At 41.9% G+C, this 22,825-nt stretch overlaps 1 protein-coding gene across 2 annotated transcripts in view; it reads left to right on the top strand.

Moving 5' to 3' along the window:
* Positions 1–22,825, top strand: part of LOC115173688 (transcriptional repressor p66-beta) — a 50,243-nt gene that overhangs the window by 6,120 nt on the left and 21,298 nt on the right. For both annotated transcript variants that reach the window (XM_029731994.1, XM_029731995.1), the window contains exon 2: positions 22,419–22,793. In XM_029731994.1, the coding sequence (XP_029587854.1) occupies positions 22,420–22,793 (374 nt within the window). In that variant the 5' untranslated portion in view covers position 22,419. The remainder of the gene's footprint in view (positions 1–22,418; positions 22,794–22,825) is intronic.

The following is a 22,825-nucleotide window of genomic DNA, read 5'->3' as shown; positions in this document are numbered from 1 at the left end:
CTTAACTGACTTCCCTAGTTAAAGGTTAAATAAATATAGCATTTTTTCATGTAAAAATAAATTACATTGGCCTATTTATTGTCAATCATGCACCTTCTTTCAATGGGCAAAGCAACCTTAACCAGCAAACTGAGAAGAGTATCAATTTAATTAATTAGCAGCATGGGATGTAATTGGTTTGTGAATGGGTCTCAAGAATGCTTGGTTTTGCGTGTTAAGTGTGTGTGTGTTTGGCGTCGCATCCTTGTTAACACCTGAATCGGGGTGGCTGTGTTCAGTGGGCTTCACGCAAGGCTTATTAAACCCTACGCAGAAACAAACAGCCCAGATGAATGGCTCCCTGCAACTCTTAATTAGCGGGCCTCCCCAACGTTTCGACTCGATAAGCTACAGCGGAAAACGCAGTTGTGGAACACGTGGTCACCAAGAATCACCAGGTCCCGGCTGACACATACCCTTTCTCACTACCATGCCAACCCGAACCTTGCTGTGCTGGAATATATATTTTGTTTTCCAGTATAGTTCCAGCAAAGATGGTGGATGCGTAACCAAGCCAGCCCAGTATGACATGGCTCAGATGAGTAGTGTGAACAGGATAGCCTTTAATTGGTTCGATCAGACAAACTGAGACCTTTTAAATGACTCCTTTCATAAGAACATTTTAGGTCCACAGGGGTCCTAATGCCACCGTGTTGTGTTGGACCTCTGTGTCAGTGACCAAAAGGTTAAAACACGTAGGACACCATGATGGCTAATTGGCACCCTTGTTCTGGATGAGTAGTTTGCCTCTGTTGGCTTTCACAACATCCCCATTTCTGGGTGTTCCTTGTTGGGTTAATTCTGTTTTTTTGTTAAGATGAGCTTAAAATGCAAATGAATGGACTGCAAAGGTAGGCTGGGAGGTTGGCATGAAGCGGATGAGTTGGTAAAAGGAACGATAATGAAAGGCTGATGGACTGAGAGAGAAGTGGTGTCTATGCTTGGTCCGTTGATCATTTGCATGACACTCGAGTGAAGATGAGTTGACAGGGGGAAGAAGATGTAGGGATAACAAGGTTACAAGAAAATTCAACTTTTACATTGGCATGTATAAAGTACTGCTTAATAGACTTGTAACATCTCCATTTAGGTGAGAAGACCATTATGTACCAATACCCCCTCAGACTTGGTTTGATGAAGAGAGGTGGTGATATGCATGCAGGTTTTGTATGCAGGAACTGCTGTATTGGACACACAGACTGAAGTGACACTATAGATTGACATTAGTACCTCACTTCCCACCTGTCAATGCAAAGATGGTTCCCTTCTTATAGCACTTCCCAGATCCACCAGGCAGTAACTTCTCAGATTTTCTCAAGGTTGATTGTGCAGCTGCAGTGCTACACTACTGTAGCTCTCCTTTTGTTGCACTGTGTACATTTCAAATCTGAAAAAAAGTCCTTTTGAAAATTGCTTAGACAAGAAATCACTGTTACGCCCTACAAAAACAATATTATTTCAGTTTTATGTTGTGCCACGTCTTGTTAAATGAAGTGAATTTAATTGTCACCTTCCACAATGTATTTTTTTGTTTTTTGTGTCTACCAAAATATGCCATTCACACATCACACCACTTTGACCTTGTGACCTTTTGTAGAACGTGTATCCTGTCAGGGCTTTGCTCTTTTGACCTTTTTTCCCTGTGTTGAACTCTGTGTCACATGTTCACAGGGGGACGTGTCCTGGCTGTCATGTGTATCCCTTATCGTCACCCAAACACTGTCCCCTTCATTTACTGTATCTGTAGTGATGTCTATGCTGTTACGATTCAGCCGGAGATGTAAAGTAGTGTTAACAGAACTGGTTGGTAAACACTGAACGCAAGTCCAGTCTAGTTATAATTGAATTTCTTTGCTCTCACTGTCTTCGTTCTCTACACTAAGGTCAGTAGGTGAAGGAGAATCTTGCATTCCATTTTTCTGTCAATAACTGTGCTGTTATCAATGGCGTCCATCTTGGACTCTCCTTCAGGACAGCGTTTCTCAACGTATGTGTTTGATTCCAGCACCACCTGATTCAACTAATCAATCCAGCCTTTGATTTGTTGAATCCGGTGTGATGAAATGGAACAAATAGCTGCAATGGTTGGGGGTCCCAGAGGGCTATGTCCTAGTCATCTTCACCCACAGCCCTCTCCCTCCCTCTCTCATATGAGCATGTTTATGCACTGGAACAGATTGCTATTCTACCCCTTGAGATATTTCCTCATCCGTGTCCTTTATGGCAGCGTCAGCCCACCATGATTACAAAACTACGGTTTACCTTCTGCAATAGGGCACCTTTGTGTGGCTGTGGCCAGACCTCAAATGTATTTCGTTCGTACAGTTAGTGGCGTCAGCCCACAGAAGGCATCGGAAACGAGCAAGATGTTTTCATATGCTCCGTCTTTGTAGCTTCCTTCCTTCTCTCTCTCTTCCTTCCTGTAACCTATTTTCACCTGGCCCTGTATAGTGGGATCTTGTGTTGTCCTTTTGTGTATGTGTGTGAGTGTATACGTGCCCATTACTCTTAGGTTGAGACAAGTGACTCCGCTGACGCTATCTCCACTTGATGAAGCATCCCTCCCGTAAGAGTATCAGTTGTGTGATTCAAGGGGTTAGTGCTCACAGGGTTTAATGTAGAAAATCAGTCTGTGTTGATGTCTTCACTGTACCTATTATTCTCTGCTCTCCTCTCATTTCGTGGAAGACATCGATACCCTCACTGCCCCATTCAACCCCATTTTACAAATCTCTCAGCTACCTCAGTCTCTCCAGATGGCCTAAATTCCAGCATTTTTTTTCCCCCTTTTTCTTTTTTTTTGTTTAAACAACGAATGCCCCACCCTGTGGTCTGAAGTTCCGCAATGATCCCATTTTGTCAAGGTGCCAGGTTTTAGAATCAACGTCTCGCAAGAAGTAGATTTTCCTCTTTCTGCCCTGAAAGCACAGGGGCTTCATTGCCCCTCCCCCACCCCCTCTCTCCCTCCCTCCCTCCCTCTGACTTTTTCTCTCTCCCTGTCTTCGTGTGACGTCCTGACCACTAACGGCTACATATTAAGAGATAATTCCATACCCTGAGGTTACAAACCGGCTTAGACTGGCTCTCTCACGTTTTGACTGTGCTGGGTACTCTGGGTAATAAAAAAAGAAAAGTGAACAGAATTGTGACTGTTTTTTAAAGGAACAGGAGACATTTATGCCAATAGTGACATTAAGTTAGGGTACTGTGTCTGAGAAACACAGGCACATCCACAAATACAAGTGGTGGATGGAGTAGACTACAGATTCTCATCGCAAATGTGGGGATAACCACACATTCTCATTGAACGAAACTCAATTCATTAGAGCAGACTTGTTTTCGTGGTGAACCAATGACTTGGGGTGGTTTCTGGTGCACTTATCTTTTGTTCTACCCTTGCCTCTCCAATTCCTCCTTAAGGAGGCAGAGTACCTCCAAAAACAGTGTCACCAGTCATTGTTATGTAGTTACATTACGGTAAGGTAGGTCAGGGAAAATCCAGTCTCAGTGAAAATTGTAATTAGTTCGTCTGCTAACCTACTGTATACCCCACAGTGCTGTATGTCAGCATGCCCACTTAAAATGAAAGGTTTCCATGCTTGATATGCACACAAAATCATAATCTATAAAAGCACAACGTCATGACCATATGACCAACACTCAAAAATGAAACTCATTGGTCTGAATAGACCAGAAAACAGCATGATATTTCAGTAGAAACATAGCTGGAGTATCAATGTTGTTAAAAAAATACAAATTTTATGTTAGCTGATAAATTATAAAACATTATCTAAATATTCACACCTCAGTACCCAATCATTTTTTCATTTGAGCGTATCATGGTTTTCCAGGAAGTGCTGAATAAAAGATGGGTTCCATTGAAATGAATGGAATGAATTCCCATTCAGGTTCAATTAAATTAATGAAATGAGTTTACACTCAAATTCAATGTAGAGACGTTACTGGAACTGGAGGTACTGTAACTAATTTCATTTCGATCCCAGTGTATAGGCATGTGTCTATCTGTTTGTTGTATTATGGAAATTGGTGTTTAGGATAAGTTTTTTTTAATTTATTTATTTTTTTCCTTTTTTTTTTGCATTCGTACTACCCCAAGCACTGAATATCCCTCACCGGTCTTTGAGACAACACATTTTGTTAACCTCTACTCAACAGCCAGTGGAAAGCTGTGGCGCGATATTCAAATACCTTAGAAATGCTATTACTTCAATTTCTCAAACATATGACTATTTTACACAATTTTAAAGACAAGACTCTCGTTAATCTAACCACACTGTCCGATTTCAAAAAGGCTTTACAACGAAAGCAAAACATTAGATTATGTCAGCAGAGTACCCAGCCAGAAATAATCAGACACCCATTTTTCAAGCTAGCATATAATGTCACCAAAACCACAGCTAAATGCAGCACTAACCTTTGATGATCTTCATCAGATGACACTCCTAGGACATTATGTTATACAATACATGCATGTTTTGTTCAATCAAGTTCATATTTATATCAAAAACCAGCTTTTTACATTAGCATGTGACTAGCATTCCCACCGAACACTTACGGTGAATTTACTAAATTACTCACGATAAACGTTCACAAAAAACATAACAATTATTTTAAGAATTATAGATACAGAACTCCTTTATGCAATCGCGGTGTCCGATTTTAAAATAGCTTTTCGGTGAAAGCACATTTTGCAATATTCTGAGTAGATAGCCCGGCCATCACGGGCTAGCTATTTTGACACCCACCAAGTGTGGTACTCACCAAACTCAGATTTACTATTAGAAAAATTGGATTACCTTTGCTGTTCTTCCTCAGAATGCACTCCCAGGACTTCTACTTCAATAACAAATGTTGGTTTGGTTCCAAATAATCCATAGTTATATCCAAATAGCGGCGTTTTGTTTGTGCGTTCAAGATACTATCCGAAGGGTAAAGAAGGGTGACGCGCCCGGCGCGTTTCGTGACAAAAAAATTCTACATATTCCATTACCGTACTTCGAAGCATGTCAAACGCTGTTTAAAATCAATTTTTATGTGATTTTTCTCGTAAAAAAGCGATAATATTCCGACCGGGAAACCCTGTTTTCGTTCAAAGACGAAAAAATAAAAACATGGTGTCGGCTCGTGCACGCGCCCCCAGTCTCATTGTTCTCAGATCGACCACTATCCAAATGCGCTACTGTTTTTCAGCCATGGCCTGCAAAGTCACCATTCAACGTTCTGGCGCCTTCTGAGAGCCTATGGGAGCGTTAGAAAATGTCACGTTATGCCAGAGATCCCCTGTTTTGGATAGAGATCATCAAGAAGGCCAAGAAATAGTCAGAGAGAGCGCTTCCTGTTTGGAATCTTCTCAGGTTTTGGCCTGCCAAATGAGTTCTGTTATACTCACAGACACCATTCAAACAGTTTTAGAAACATTAGGGTGTTTTCTATCCAAATCAAACAATTATATGCATATTCTAGTTACTGGGCAGGAGTAGTAACCAGATTAAATCGGGTACGTTTTTTATCCGGCCGTGCAAATACTGCCCCCTATCCCCAACAGGTTAATGGGCATTCTTCAGGACCCATCTGATCTTTGTGACCATGGGTTATGTCATTTATGTCTTTCCCAAATGAAACATGGGAAACTAGCCTTTGTCGTAGGGCCTCAGATGAGCTAGATTTGTTCTCAGCTATGTAACCTAAACTTATTGGGTCCTGGACCAATTTGGTCTCTGATTGGTAACCATGATGACCCATTGGGTTCTTGTCCGTTACCGCCCGTATGGTAGTCTCCAAAAACCCAGACTGTGAGACAGCCCTGCCGTCTGTCGGGGACTTATTGGAATTAAATCCTGGGTTGTGTTCATTTGGCAACAACTGGAAGAAAACTGACTGAACTGGAGGGAGGGACAACATTGCAAAAATATTCCCTAAATAGTTTAAAACTGATGAACACAGCCCTAGTTGAAGATTCATTCCTTTTCTCGATAATGCTGCTACTGCTTGCTGCTCACCACTGATGGTCCCTCAAGGCCACTGTCGAGCTCCGCCATGTCAGCTACCTCGGGGCTCGCGTTTGTGCGCTCGACTCTTTGTCTCCAAACTTCACACCCCCACACACTTCCTCCACTCTGCCCCCTGCCACTGCCCACCCCCCACCCCTCTTCACCATCACCACCCTCCTCCTCCTTCCTAGCCGCCCCTCTCTCTCTCCCTCCCTCAGGCGACAGCAGAACAGGAATTGATTAGTGGCACGGCTTAAAAATAGAAGGGGGTCGGTTGTCATGGCGATGACCACAATGAGCTGTTGTCTTGTTTAATGAAGACCAGGGGTGTGTTTTAAGTATTGTGGCTGAGCAGGGGTAGTGCGAGCGGGATGAGAGACGTAGGTGTGTATCGATGCGAGTGTGTTCGCTGCCTGGAGGAGAGACGTGTGTTTTGGTGTTCAGTAGATGAGGGAGACATGCTCGTATTTTATGTTAGTGTGCAGGTGTGCACATATGTGTTTGTACAGTTGAAGTCGGAAGTTTACATACTCCTTAGCCAAATATATTTAAACTCAGTTTTTCACTATTCCTGACATTTAATCTTAGTAAAAATTGCCTGTCTTAGGTCAGTTAGGATCACCACTTTATTTTAAGAATATGAAATGTCAGAATAATAGTAGAGAGAATTATTTATTTCAGCTTCAATTTCTTTCATCACATTCCCAGTGGGTCAGAAGTTTAAATGCACTCAATTAGTATTTGGTAGCATTGCCTTTAAATTGTTTAACTTGGGTCAAATGTTTCGGGTAGCCTTCAATAAGCTTCCCACAATAAGTTGGGTGAATTTTGTCCCATTCCTCCTGACAGAGCTGGTGTAACTGAGTCAGGTTTGTAGGCCTCCTTGCTCGCACACACGTTTTCAGTTCCCACAAATTGTCTATGGGATTGAGGTCAGGGCTTTGTGATGGCCACTCCAATACCTTGACTTTGTTGTCCTTAAGCCATTTTGCCACAACCTTGGAAGTATGCTTGGGGTCATTGTCCATTTGGAAGACCCATTTGCGACCAAACTTTAACTTCCTGACTGATGTCTTGAGATGTTGCTTCAAATATATCCACATCATTTTCCTTCCTCATGATGCCATCTATTTTATGAAATGCACCAGTCCCTCCTGCAGCAAAGCACCCCCACAACATGATGCTGCCACCCCCGTATTTCACAGTTGGGCTGGTGTTCTTCGGCTTGCGAGACTCCCCCTATTTCCTCCAAACATAACGATGGTCATTATGGCCAAACAGTTCCATTTTTGTTTCAATTAGACCAGAGGACATTTCTCCAAAAAGTACGATCTTTGTCCCCATGTGCAGTTGCAAACCGTAGTCTGGCTTTTTTATGGCGGTTTTGGAGCAGTGGCTTCTTCCTTGCTGAGCGACCTTTCAGGTTATGTCGATATAGGACTCGTTTTACTGTGGATATAGATACTTTTGTACCTGTTTCCTCCAGCATCTTCACAAGGTCCTTTGCTGTTGTTCTGGGATTGATTTGCACTTTTCGCACCAAAGTATGTTCATCTCTAGGAGACAGAATGCATCTCCTCCCTTAGAGTTATGACGGCTGCATGGTCCCATGGTGTTTATACTTGCGTACTATTGTTAGTACAGAACGTGGTACCTTCAGGCGTATGGAAATTGCTCCCAAGGATGAACCAGACTTGTGGAAGTCTACAAATTTTTTTCTGAGGTCTTGGCTGATTTCTTTTGATTTTCCCATAATGTCAAGCAAAGAGGCACTGAGTTTGTAGGTAGGCCTTGAAATGCATCCACAGGTACACCTCCAATTGACTCAAATTATGTCAATTAGCCTATCAGAAGCTTCTAAAGCCATGACAATTTTCTGGAATTTTCCAAGCTGTTTAAAGGCATTGTCAACTTAGTGTAACTTCTGACCCACTGGAATTGTGATACAGTGAAATAATCTGTCTGTAAACAATTGTTGGAAAATTACTTGTCATGCACAAAGTAGATGTCCTAACCGACTTTCCAAAACTATAGTTTGTTAACAAAACATTTGTGGAGTGGTTGAAAAACGAGTTTTAATGACTCCAACCTAAGTCTATGTAAATTTACGACTTCAACTGTATTTATTTGGAAGCCCCCCCCCCCAATTTTACGTGGATGTTGTTGCTTCTGAGATGAGACTGATTTTCTCTGTCACAGTCTAACCCTTGATAGGCTTACTCAACCTGAGGGTAAACAAAATCCACCAATATGAAATGAGATGTTGTAAGTCTGTCAACATCTCACGGTTGCAGTGCTTACTATTGACTTTGAACCCACATCCTCTTATTCATAACTCCTGAGCAGTTCAAGCCAACCAATTACATCTCTGTTGCCATGGGCGCAATCCGCCTAATTGGCCTCATTAGTGTCAGAAACTAGCCGTATGCAAATTCTGGTCATATTCCCAGCAGAGCCCCCCATCTGAGTAATATACGTCAGGGCTGCCAGTGTGTGGGTTGATCAGGATGTAGGTCCAATTAGTACATTAACCAATGAGCTTAGCTGCTGCCCCCTGCCCAGACCTCCCATTGGCTTTGAATTTTTTTTTGCTGTGCCTTGTTTTTTTTGCTATTCCCAGACATAACTTTATCAGCACAACAATTGTGATATGGTTGACCTCAAATTCCCTTTCTAACAACGTAAATGTGTTACTGATCAGTCCTAGGCCATAGTAACATTATATATCTACATTTGTGCGAAAAGAGCACAATATATGTGAGTTATGGACTGCCGCCTTTTGTCCGACTAATGTGAACTTTATTTGTGATCTGTGTCTACCAAACTCACAGCACTGATGGTCTTTCCAGAAAATATGTATTTTACATTTTTAGATTTTATTGTGTTGATGAATTGATTGTATATTTATTTGTAAATGAGATCAAATAATTCAGCATTAGCTGCTATTGATACCATGTAATGTTGCTTCATTGAAAAAATGTATGAACTATTCTCTCTATCTTGTAGCTCAATCAATTGACCCACTTACCATCACCAGTTTGTTTTTCTATGTAGTTGCACAACGTTTAGTGCAAAAGCCAAGCTAACGGTATACCTCCCAGCAACTCGTAAAGCTAATTGGCTCATTGTTCCAATTCTCTGCCCTGCCTTAGTGTGCCAGTGAATTTGTCAATAATCTGTTTTAACAGATTTGGCGACTAATAAAATGGGCTCGTCTACATCTCCCCTCCGTTTTCTTGAACGATTGGATTTAGACGTTCTCGCTGTATGCTTCCACTGTTTTCTGCTTACAAAATTTGCAAATCCAAGTAGTTTTCCAACCTGAATCAAGATTTATTCCAATCGTAAGACCAATACTAATCAAAGTATTGATTTCTATCAACTAGATTACTGTTTTTTATTTTTATGAACTCATCAACGTTGATTTTTGTGGTACTAAGCCTGGAAACCAATACAAGGTTAGATAATTACTAAGGAATGGGTATGGAGCTCTTGTAGGAAACCTCTGTAGAAACCAAGCTTTGGCCCCAAATGAACCCGCATCTCTGGCATTTTGGTGCTGCTCACCATTTGATAAGCTCAAGTTCCCCTATAATGCATCTTCCTTAACTCTAAGCACTATAAAATAAAAAAAGATGGCTCATCTGCAAATGCTATTACACCGAAGAGATCTTATTGAGTGAAATGGAGGGAAAGGCGGAAACAGGACCTCTGCAACCCCAGCGTTTCTGACCTATATGGTGTTTTGTCTCCTGCAAACGTCTCCTGCGCCGTTATGAGGCGCATGAATGGCTGCAGCATGAGATCATGAAACCAGTGTCTGCTGCTGAAGTAATATTTCTGCTTTATGTGCCCTTGGGGATGTCACACTCTCGCCTGGTGCGTTGTCGCCTGTGTAAGCGAGTTCAGTGTCTGTGCCCTGCTGTGCAGAGCCCCATCGGACTGCTCTCCTAATCACAAAGGATTGGCTGTTTGTCGTGACGACCTTCAACCCCGAGCAGGGCAGCTCAACCGCCTTAAATCTGGACTTTGTCTCCATTGTGCAGAAATGTGGGTCTGCCGCCGAATGTTAATCATAAATATCCCTCAGGAGTTCAGAGCATACAGCTACGCTAATGAAAATAGGGCCTTATCTGATCCGCTGATACTAGGGTCGCAAACGGCCTGTGGAATTCAGAAGAACTCAAAATCTGAGTGAGGGATACTCGCCGGTTACAGCCAATTTAAACACCAGTCACGTGTAGGAAGCTATTTTCAGCAACCAAAATCATATGACAAATGATATGACCTCCACATGATGTCATTATTCCAATAGCATTATTGCCATGTTCAACTGGTTAACAAATGTTCACCAGTTCGTGAAAGGTTCATAGGATTTCTCTCAGAAATCCATTAATCACAATGGAAAGCCAGTATTTCTATGTTCCGTGTTATTCCTCAGACGGTTTATATTTATCTGTGGTACAAGCACACCAACCTATGTCTATAGTTACTCTATCCTGCTTTGGAACTGGGAATGTGGAACTGGAGATTAGTCAGCCATCAATGGCCATGGGCGCTGAGCTCAAATGAAAGATGTTTGCCCTATAGCCTTAGAGAAGCTGACTCATGCCAACACTTACCTTTTTACTTCATCGACCAAATCTTAAACAAATAGGTGCCTATTCCTCATCCGCATGAACTTCCATGAAACACTATAATACAACTTTGAATGAAGTTTGTTAATTATGCAAGCTAGTTAATCAATTAGACTCCTTTTAATTTCAGCATATGTACATAGTCGTGGCACTATCCCTCCAAACCACATACAAGGCCAAGGGGAATAGCAGGACTGGATTGTGCGTTTCCAGAAAGGTGCCCAGCAGCCACTCCGCATCCCCAGAGACTTGCAATGCTCACCCTGTCTGACCCTGTGACAAGGCCGGGCTTTTATAACTCCTAACTGGGTCACAGCCCGAAGCTTTCTGATACCATACCACAAATTGCATACATTACTTAGAACACCATACATAAGTGACTTATAAGGCCATGGTGATAACTGTGATGATACAGATGATTTGTAATGACAAATATGTTGACTCGATTAGGGATTCAGCCCCAGAGCATTTCACAAGGGTGAATGTCCACTTGTGTTATGGTGATGGCGGCCATTTTGTGTGCCTGCTCGGCATCAGATGCGGTGAAGAGGAAAAGGATTAATCGAGCCAATTGAGCTGGTGGGTGATCAGACGAGCTGGATGGGTAGAGCCAGAGATTTTTTTGGGAGTTTGGCCAGGATCACAGGATGGAGATGAGGGGGCAGGGTGGTGATGGCGAACACCCCCCCCCCCCCCCCCCCCGTGCCTCTGCGATAAGCACCCCTACCATCAGACGAACGTAACGGTTCAAAAACTATATATATGTATTAGAAAAAGAGGATGCTCTCATAGTCTTGTGTGAAGTTGAGTCAGAAAGGGGTGAAGAATTTCTGTCTGCTCTTTCTCTCCCTCTCTCTAGCCCTGGGTGAAAGATGCAGTGCCACCAGCGTTTTGGGTTGGGGAAGGTGGGGTGCAGGAGTTGCGTCAGCCAAATAAATTGGCATGATGCAGATCATGGTGAAATGCGCTGCGGATTCCACCGTATTGTTGCAAATGGCCTTATTACTGTTATACCCCACCATCTGGAATGTGGCCTGTTTGGTAAACTCTCCAAACCAGTTATGTCTAGCAGCATAGGACGATTGATTGTGTGGATGTTTTGACGTTAAGGTGTCTGGAGGTGGTGGATTTTTGGGGTGCAAAAAAAACAGGCGGACATTTTGCTGTGTGTGTGTGTGCTCTGATCTGATCGACAGGCAGCAGTTGTGTGCACATAAAGAAAATGGTGTGTGTCGGTGGGGGGATGGGGGGGAATTAAGGGTTGGCATTATGACAGGGTAGCGTGTCGAGCGTTTTTCTATTTTTTTTCTGCTCGATCTTCCTCTGTCCTCGCCCCCACCCCCCACCTATCTCTTCCTCACACAGCATCCCCCACCATGCACGCACACGTGCACACACACTTTTTTAGATGGGGTAGTGTAATGTAAATGCATTAATAAAAAATAAAGCCCTCTGCTGTCAGTACCTTCGAGGGGCCCCCAGAAAGTAAGCATGTGTGTTTATTTTTACAACAAGGGGGGAGAGGTGAGAAAAAAAAGCTTACTTCTATTTTTTTTGGGGGGGGGGTGCAGGAGAAGGGAGGAGTCACTTATGCACACTTCTTTGTGGTGTGGCACAGCTGTAGTAGAATGCCAGAGAGGGGAAGATGAGGGTGTAGCATGGATGAGGGGGGGGAGGTTACAAAAGAGTCCCTTATGTTGGAATGGTCTGTTATGTTCCAGTGTGACAAATTTTGGGGGTAGGATGCCCCTCTCAGTCCCCTCACAGTCCCTGGGTTCTGACTGCTCGGTGTGTGTGTGTGTGTGTGTGTGTGTGTGTGTGTGTGTGTGTGTGAATGACAGGGTATATTTACAAAAAAATGTGCTTTTCTTTCAAAAACAAGGACATTTCTATATATACTACCTTTCAAAAGTTTGGGGTCACTTAGAAATGTCCTTTTTTTTTTTGGTCCATTTTTTTAAATGACATCATTGATCAGAAATACAGCGTAGACATTGTTAATGTTGTAAATGACTATTGTAGCTGGAAACGGCTGATTTATAATGGAATATCTACATAGGCGTGCGTACAGAGGCTCGTTATCAGCAACCATCACTCCTGTGTTCCAATGGCACCTTGTGTTAGCTAATCCAAGTTCATCATTTTAAAAGGCTAATTGATCATGAGAAAACCCTTTTGCAATTATGTTAGCCCAGCTGAAAACTGTTGTGCTGATTTAAGAAGCTTCGAAACTGGCCTTCTTTAGACTAGTTGAGTATCTGAAGCATCAGCGTTTGTGGGTTCGATTACAGGCTTAAAATGTCCAGAAACAAAGAACTTTCTTATGAAATTTGTCAGTCTATTCTTGTTCTGAGAAATGAAGGCTATTCCATGTGAGAAATTGCCAAGAAACTGAAGAACTCGTACAACACTGTGTACTACTCCCTTCACAGAACAGCGCAAACTGGCTCTAACCAGAATAGAAAGAGGAGTGGGAGGCCCCGGTGCACAACTGAGCAAGAGGACAAGTACATTAGTGTCTAGTTTGAGAAACAGATGCCTCACAAGTCCTCAACTGGCAGCTTCATTAAATAGTACCCGCAAAACACCAGTCTCAACGTCAACAGTGAAGAGGTGACTCCGGGATGCTGGCCTTCTAGGCAGAGTTCCTCTGTCCAGTGTCTGTGTTCTTTTGCCCATCTTAATCTTTACTTTTTATTGGCCAGTCTGAGATATGGCTTTTTCTTTGCAACTCTGCCTAGAAGGCCAGCATCCCGGAATCGCCTCTTCACTGTTGACGTATGTATGTATGTACGTACGTACGTAGTACGTACGTACGTACGTACGTACGTACGTACGTACGTACTTACATACATACATACATACATACATACATACATATGTAGGTATCAGTATTTTGTCTCCCCCATAATTTTTATCTTGCCAAATTTTTAAGGAGTTTTGTTTACACTACTCCTTGACAGTATATATATATTGACGTACGTACGTCAATGGCAATGTGAGGTGATGAACTCTGCCTAGAGAGGGGGGGTGGGGTAAATGAAAAATGGTGATTTGGGGTAAAGGGGGATGATGTTCTTGTCTCAAATTATCTGTCCTCCCTCTCGCACAGTCTCTCTCTTTTTCGATTCCCTTAGCTGCTGCTGCGTTGGCTGGCAAAGTGCCCAAAGCCGTGAGTCTGTCACGGAATGCGCGTGTGCAGGTTTCTGTGAAAGGAGGGAGGGGTGGGCGTTTAGGCGGAGGGATAAGGGGAGAGTGGTTGGGGAGAAAGAGTCTGGTTTGTGTAGCAGCTGACTGAAACAGCCATTATATTATGTAAAGACAGACGGGGGAACAGTGGGGGCAAGACTGACGCGCACCACAGAAGCCGCACTGATTGGCTCGGCCAGTGCCATTGTTGGCCATGCGCGTGCTTGTGCTCTTTTTTTAATTTTTATTTTCTGTCTCTCATTAGAGGTGGGTGGCTTGGCATGGAGGTTGCAAGGGTGTTTATACATGAAATGGAGACTGTGATTCACATCATGCCTTTTGAGGCATCCAAAATGAAACGAGGCGAATGTGCACTCGCACTGCCCCGACACTCCCTGAGTCCTTATTATTGAGGAGGGGATATTACGTTATCGTAAAAGATTCCTCACTTTTTTTTTTCTTTTTTTTTTTTTTAAAGAGAACGCTTCAGATGTGGAGATGATAATATTGAGATGTAACAGAATGACAGGCTGAATGGATTTAATGGTGCCAACCAGAAGAATAAGATAATGCTATAGATGAGGGGGAATGATAGAAAGACATCACAAGGAATAATCCACTAATAGGGAAGTGATTAAGCGATAAAAGGGGCCAATTAAATCTCTTATTTGAATTCCAATTGTTGAGGCGCTCGCTACATGACATTTTTGTAAAGTTAGATGTAGGGCCTTTGGGATTAATTAGATGATGGTTTCTGTACAACGGTGCAGGTGAACTACTAATGCTGATGGCTCAGTCTTACAAAGGTCAGTTCAAGGCAGGTGTTTGCGTACTGTGACCCTTTTGGGGGCCAAATAAATCTTCTAACGAGATTCAGTGCTGAAGTTGAGAACATTTTGGACTAGAAAAAGAGTCTTCGAACAATGCACATTTCAGTAATTTAATGTGCCAAGCTTTTGACCTTTGTCAGAGCATTTGATTCTCTGATAGCTTAAAACAGAATGTGACTGTTTCGAGAAGCCAGTGAAACCTACTTGCCCTTGAAGAGCTTGACCTCCACATTGCCCTTTACTTGGCAATGACCCGCGAGCATGGTCTGAGAGTTGGGTTTTCAAGAGCTCAGTCTGGCTACCTGTGTCTACCCAAGAATATAGATCCTTTTGTAACACTGTTCAAAGTCTGACTCCACGTTTGTAGGTTAACCTGATGTTGAATCATTTGCGACAGCCCCATGCATAGATGAGGCATAAGTTATTCTATTTTGGCAGTTGAAATCACAGCAAATTGGGATCCATTTTGTCTTTGAGATCCTTAACTTTTGGACATTACTTTACTGGTGGTGGGTACTACTGGCTCTTTATTTGGTTTCAAGTTTTGTGAGACTCATTTGCACCAGGACTGAAACCTTAGTGCTAAAGTGGTAGGCTATAAACGGAATACTTCACAAGAAAGTAGACCATTGGTATGTGTTGTGAGGACCAAGGATTCAGTGGAACACAGTCACCAGTCTTCTTCAGACGGTGTGTCTGGAGACTGTGTTCTTCTTACCGGACCTCATCAAACGCCTCCATCTCTGTGAGGTCAAGTGCAAATCAGACCACATCCGTCAACATGGCTGAACACACATAGCGGTTACAGTCTAGCAACCTCTGTGCCTGTCACCAAGGTGAATAAGGTCAGAATGTCAGCAGAAAAAATGTACTATACAAGGTTGTCTACTGTTGGCGTATCTATTTATTATGGCCATTAAAATGTTAGCTATTCAAATCAGATCCAACAATATTATCAAGGGTCTAGAAATCAAAGGCTTAAAAACAATCAATTGTCCTATGCTGCTAGACAAAACTGCTTTGGAGAGTGACGACTCATGTTTTCATTTAAATCTGCAATCTGGATCACTGCACAGCCTCCTAGAGGATCTAGATAATTTCTCTAAACTCTCTGGATTACAACTGAACTATGATGTACATTATTGCGTATTAGATCACAAAAATTAAAACTTTTAGATTCCTGTGTAGTTACCAATAATATAGTCTGACGGTGGACATACTCGGTATTCATATAAATGATCTCACTACAATACATTTTTATAGAAGGTTATCAAAAATGGATAAGATCTTGCTACCACGGAATGGTAAATACCTGTCTTTTTGTGGAAAAATCTCCCTGATTTAATTATTTAGTCATATCCTAGGTTACCTATTTACTTACAGTGCATTCGGAAAATATTCAGACCCCTTGACTTTTTCCACATTTTGTTACATTACAACCTTATTGTAAAACGATATCAATCATTTTATTTTGTATTTTTTTTGTTGAAATTTTTGCAAATGTATAAAAAAAAGACGTCTACAATTACATACATCTTCAGACCCTTGACTCAGTACTTTGTTGAAGCATCTTTGGCAGCGATTACAGCCTCAAGTCTTTTTGGTTATGACGCTACATGCTTGGCACACCTGTATTCAGGGAGTTTCCCCCATTCTTCTTGGATGGGGAGTGTCGCTGCACAGCTTTTTTCAGGTCTATCCAGAACGTTTGATCGTGTTCATGTCCGGGCTCTGGCTGGGCCACTGAAGGACATTCAGAGACTTGTCCTAAAGTCACTCCTGCGTTGTCTTGGCTGTGTGCTTAGGGTCGTTGTCCTGTTGGAAGGTGAAACTTCACCCCAGTCTGAGGTCCTGAGCGCCCTGGAGCAGGTTTTCATCAAGGTTCTCTCTGTATTTTGCTCTGTTCGTCTTTCCCATGATCCTGACTAGTCTCCCAGTCCCTGCCGCTGAAAAACATACCCACAGCTTGATGCTGCCACCACCATGCTTCACCGTAGGGATGGTGCCAGGTTTCCTCTAGATGTGATGCTTGGCATTCAGGCCAAAGAGATCAATCGTGGTTTCATCAGACCAGAGAATCTTGTTTCTCATGGTCTGAGAGTCTTTATGTGCCCTTTGGCAAATTCCAAGTGGGCTGTCGTGTCTTACTGAGGAGTGGCTTCTGTCTGGCCACTCTACCATAAAGGCCTGATTGGTGGAGTGCCGCAGAGATAGTTGTCCTTCTGGAATGTTCTTCCATCTCCACAGAGGAACTCTGGAGCTCTGTCAGAGTTATCATCGGGTTCTTGGTCACCTCCCTGACCAAGGCCCTTTTCCTCGATTGCTCAGTTTGGCTGGGCGGCCAGCTCTAGGAAGAGTCTTGGTGATTCCTAACTGCTTCCATTTAAGAATCAGGGAGGCCACTGTGTTCTTGGGGACCTTCAATGCCGCATACATTTTTTGATACCCTTCCCCAGATTTGTGTCATCGACACAATCCTGTCTCGGAGCTCTATGAACAAGTCCTTTGACCTCATTGCTTGGTTTTTGCTCTGACATGCACTGTCAACTGTGGGACCTTATATAGACAGGTGTGTGTGCTTTTCGAAAGCATGTCCAATCAATTGAATTTACCACAGGCCGACTCCAATCAAGTTGTAGTAACATTTCAAGGATGATTAATGGAAACAGGATGCACCTGAGCTCAATTGAGTCTTGTAGCGAAGGGTCTGAATACTTATGCAGATAAGGTATTTCTGTTTTATATGTAATACATTTGCAAAAAAAATATAAAAACCTGTTTTTGCTTTGTCATTATGGGGTATTGTGTGTAGATTAAGGAAACTTTTATTTAACCCATTTTAGAATAAGGCTTTAACGTAACAAAATGTGGATGAGGGGATGGGGTCTGAATACTTTCCGAATGCACTATATGTGGCCCTGCCTACACCGAACAACTTGTTTATTTTAATTATATGAGCAGAAAATATTCTACATTTATTTTGGAATGGCAAACCAGACAAAATTCAATGGGCCTATTTTATATAATGAATATGAATTCGGAGAGGCTTTAATGATTTAAATATTAAAGCATAGAGAGAGGTTCAAAAGGCTTCAGTCATACAAAAGTTATACTTAAATCCAAACTTGTTCTCCAGTAGATTAGTAAGAATGGCTCACCCGTTTAAAAAAAAAAAGTTTAAATAAATGTTTTTCCCTTTATCCAGATTACAACATCCTCCACTTTCAGTTATTTGAAAATGAAATAATGTACAAAATGTGTTATTTTTAAAACAAGCCATAGAAACCTGGTTACAATTTCAGTTTCATCCACCAGAAAAGACAGAACAAATATTATGGTTAACTCAAATATTCCAATTGATCAAAAAAATGTCTACTTTTCCTTAATGATATCATAAATGGGACTGGTGGAGTTATGTCACACATCGAGCTAACAAAAATATATGGAAATGTCTGCTCTGTCCAAAATTACAACCAATTGATTGCAGCATTACTGCAAAAATGGAGGAGGCAAGTCAAAGGGGGAGAAGCAAAGGAACTTGTCTGTCAGCCCTACATTAAAGACCAAAATTAGTATAAAAATGTTTTGGGTGATAAATACAAAAGTATACCAGTTCCATTTAATAAGGACCAAAGAATTCACATCTGCGCCATACAGGTTGCCAAATATTTCATTGATTTTCAATGTGCCGATTCCATGGTGCTTGGTTTATGAACTTATGCACAAAACAACGCCTGATTCAAAACTTAGTGTTTCAATTTAAATTATTATACACAATTCTTGCAACCAATAGAATGTTTTGCATATGGAGGATACAATCATCCCAGCTCTGCAGATTTTGCTGCAAAGACACAAAATCATTTGATCACTTGTTTTGGTACTGCCAATATGTAGCTTGTTTTTGGTCACAGGTTCAGGAATGGCTGAAAATAGCAACATTTACCTAAAACTAACTCTGCAAATAGCACTGCTGGGTGATTCGAAAATCCATAGCCAATCGATCAATAATCTAATAATACTCTTAGTAAAAATCAAAAAATTTGATTTCGAATCTATAGCAACTATGACAATCGAAAGGTTCAGAACTTGTGAAACATTACAGCATAGTTGAAAAATGTATGGCAAGTAGAAATCAAAACTGGATGGTTTTCAGAGATAAATGGGAGGTGTTAAGGGTAGCCGAAGGGTAGGACTAAAGGAAAAGAAGGATAAGTAAGGTCACATGTATATGTATACTTTGGAAGTAAAAGTCAAAGTATTGTTGTCCGTTAGTTTACTCCAATTAGAGGAGGGGTGATGGGGTTAGGGGAATATAATAATGAAAGAAGATACATTGAACAAAAATATAAACGCTACATGTAAAGTGTTGCTTTCATGAGCTGAAATAAAAGATCCCAGAAATGTTCCATAAGCCAAAAAATAGTGTTCACAAATTTGTTTACATCCCTGTTAGTGAACATTTCTCCTTTGCCAAAATAATCCATCTAACTAACAGGTGTGGCATATCATGAAGCAGATTAAACAGGTGCACCTTGTGCTGGGGACAATAAAAGGACACTCTAAAATATGTAGTTTTGTCACACAACACAATGTCACAGCATTATAATGAACCCCACCCCATGTCGCAAGGATCTGTACACAATTTCAGGAAGCTGAAAATGTCCCAGTTCTTCCATGGAATGTATACTCCCCAGACATTTCACTAATTGAGCATGTTTGGGATGCTCTGGTTCGACGTTTACGACAGCGTGTTCCCGTCGTTATCCAACAACTTCGCACAGCCATTGAAGAGGAGTGTGACAACATTCCACAGGCCACAATCAACAGCCTGATCAACTCGATGAGAAGGAGTTCTTTTGCGCTGCATAAGGCAAGGTGGTCACACCAGATACTGCCTTTTCTTTCTTTTTTAAGGTATCTGTAACCATCTGTATTCCCAGTCATGTGAAATCCACAGATTAGGGCCTAATGAAATTATATATATTGACTGATTTTCCTCAGTAAATCGTTAACTGTTGCATGTTGCGTTCATATTTTTGTTCAATGTATATAAAAAAAATATATGGGGGGGATTGTAAATTATGCGGAATCTATCTGCAGTATTAAAGCTGATCTACCCCCTTAAAAGTAATAACTCTGTAGCATAATAATGCTACTATGTCACTGATAGGCCCTGGCGCTTCCCCTATGAACATTTGTAATCTTTCATCTTCAAACCAGAACAGAAAGGGTAACACAGTTACAACACATGGTCGCATGCTCTGATGGGGAAACATCGTGTCACAGAACACCTGCATCGAGGTGGTATGTGTGACTACAGACAAGTCATCCTCCATGGTGGTACTACTACAGCACTGTTTGACTGTTGGTGCAGTGCGCTCATGTATGCATCACTGAAGGCCTCATCTGTCATCTGTTAACTGAGAATGAACTTGGCTCTCCCCGCACATTGTCTGAATATGAATTGAAACAGTTTCTTAATTTGGATGGGTTTTCATCAGATATTGGCTGTATCTGCAATGGAAATCCATACATATATGCTGCCACGGGAAACGTATCTTTGTAGAAAATCCTGGAAATATCTGAAGATTATAACAGAGTCAAACATCCACAGATTTTAATGTACTCAGCATGTTTTTCCCAACATCTTTATACTATCCTTTGATGTGCTGTTTTATTTTATATTTGTATGTCTGGTTTGGTATGTTTTCTGTAATATATTTTGACAGCTATCTTGTGTTTTGCCTACGTATAGACAGTGGAAAGCATTTTGTAAGTTCAGTTCTGAACTGTCTGCTTATTGTTGGTCTTTTTACCTCAGAAAGTCCTCTCTATGCAGAGCAAGATCTCAAGGAACCGATGCAGACGTCAGAGCACTATGCAGTGCAACGCCTGATAGTAATGCACTTAATCTCAGGCTTGCTATCTATGCTGACTGGAATACAAATGTATTGGGCAGATAGGGAGTTGCCAGCAGACAAAAGCCGACACACACTGTGTGGGTGTGTGTCCTCGGGCCTTCCATAGCCCACCCAAGCGTGCTTAACTTAGTGTGACTGGCACGCACACACATGATCATTTAGATCGTTTGTACGTGACACATGGTCAAACCGGAGCAGACTGTATGTATGCACACAATTTAACTCACGGGCACTTAAACACGTATGACCTCATGCGCATGACCTCATGCGCATATGTTCTCCACACACATTGATCATACACTATCTAGTATGATCTGGATTAATACTTGCCTCGGAGAAATGTTTCTTCCTATGTGTGTATTATAGGACCTTTTCTTTAGAATCTAAATCTTACGGCTCTACTGTAACTGTACCGAGGGCTCATTTCATGTGCATTATGAAGATGTATGTGTAAAACGTACAATCTGATATTGTTGCCTTATTCAGTAAACATGCAATTACTGTGACAATGTGTGAGGCTTTTTTAGACTTCCAGCTTGCATTCCTGACACAGGCTTTTGATTGGACCAAATGTTCAGTCAGTCTACTTATAGCAACCAGTCACATGACAAAGCCGTGTTTGTTAGAGGTCATTGGTTGCCACCCAACCGAAGTCTTCCTCACTGATGTGATCCACATAGTAACCACGCACAATTTGGCTCGCATGTGATTTTATTTGATTTTAAGTTTTCAGAGGAAAAATAAATACAAATTAAATGTATTTTTTATTTTAATTGTTGGACTTAAGACTATTAAAAACACTAGCAAATCAGCTCCAAGTCATATTTAACTTTGCAAATCTGTTCCAAAGTATTCCCATGCATAATAGAGAGATATATGTAATAATGTACAAATGTAAGCAAGGCTTGAAATGATTGTTTTAGTCAAATATTATCTGTTTGGGCTTCTTGCGGTCAATTTGCAGTCTACAAATCATTTGCAACTATGTTCCGGCACCCTGACCATCCACTAAGGAAAAATCGGCCCACGGCTGAATCTAATTGATGATCCCTGCCCTAAAGAGATGTCTTGAGCACCACAATGTAGGTTACTTGAAAATGTCAAGTCAATGTTTAACACGTATTCATTTTATTTGTGTGTTCCTTCTCATTCATTCATTTGCTGGATAGGAACTTGTTTTAATATAACGACATGACATGAAGAACCGTCATCCACTTGTTAACATAATTGTCAGTTAGTCACGGGTCAATGCACCTGATGTCATCTGGTGCTATAGCAAAATAAGGACACCCCCATTCACTGAAGGTGGAAGAGTTCACTCTCACAGATTCACCATTGAGGATGAGAATTCTGTAGGCTTTCAAATATTTCACAATTTCCCTCTTTTGAAAGACTCAAACATCCCTTTTTTTTAAATATCTATGTTGACTTCAATATTAGTGCCATCAAGTGGTGAATATGACTGGCATCTAATTGTAATGCTTTTGTATTTAGTTCATTGGATGCTGTCAGGGAGTCACCTGATTGTGTAGTTAGTCAGTGGGCAGTCAGGAATATAGTAAAACCACACACTCATTTTTACATGGACACACACATAAAGAGCAACAAAGACCCTATTTTAACTATAAAATACACAGCTCCAGGGCGAGACTGTTCGTTTTGAGGTGTTATCTTCACATAGGCCCCTTCTCAACCATGGTTCATAAGTATCTGTGATGTGTGAAATGCTTTCAAATATTTGGTTGAATTGAATTGAACCTCACGTTCCTCCCTCCCTTCCTTTGTTTCCAGGATGGAGCGGATGTCTGAGGAGGCGCTGCGGCTGAACCTGCTCAAGCGGGGCCTGGAGACGTCCGAGGAGCGTGAAGAGGCCCTGGCCAAGCGCCTTAAGATGGAGGGCCACGAGGCTATGGAGCGCCTCAAGATGCTGGCCCTGCTCAAGCGCAAGGACCTGGCTGCGTTGGAAGGGGCAGCGGTGGCAGCCGGGTCCCTGGACGGCGGCAAAGGGGGACTGGGGGGGAGCCACCACCACCAGAGTATGCTGGCGGGCGCGGCGGCGGCCTATGAGGAGAAGATGAACGGGAGGCTGGGTGGCCACGGAGGGCCGAGTAAGAACGGCAAGGAGAACATGGTGGACGAACCAGTGGACTTTAGCGCCAGAAGAGGGTAAGAATCATATAATTAATCATGATTTAAAA

The sequence above is a fragment of the Salmo trutta genome, chromosome 34 (assembly GCF_901001165.1).
Source record: "Salmo trutta chromosome 34, fSalTru1.1, whole genome shotgun sequence".
NCBI lineage: Eukaryota > Metazoa > Chordata > Actinopteri > Salmoniformes > Salmonidae > Salmo > Salmo trutta.
This window is presented reverse-complemented; position numbering and strand designations above follow the sequence as displayed.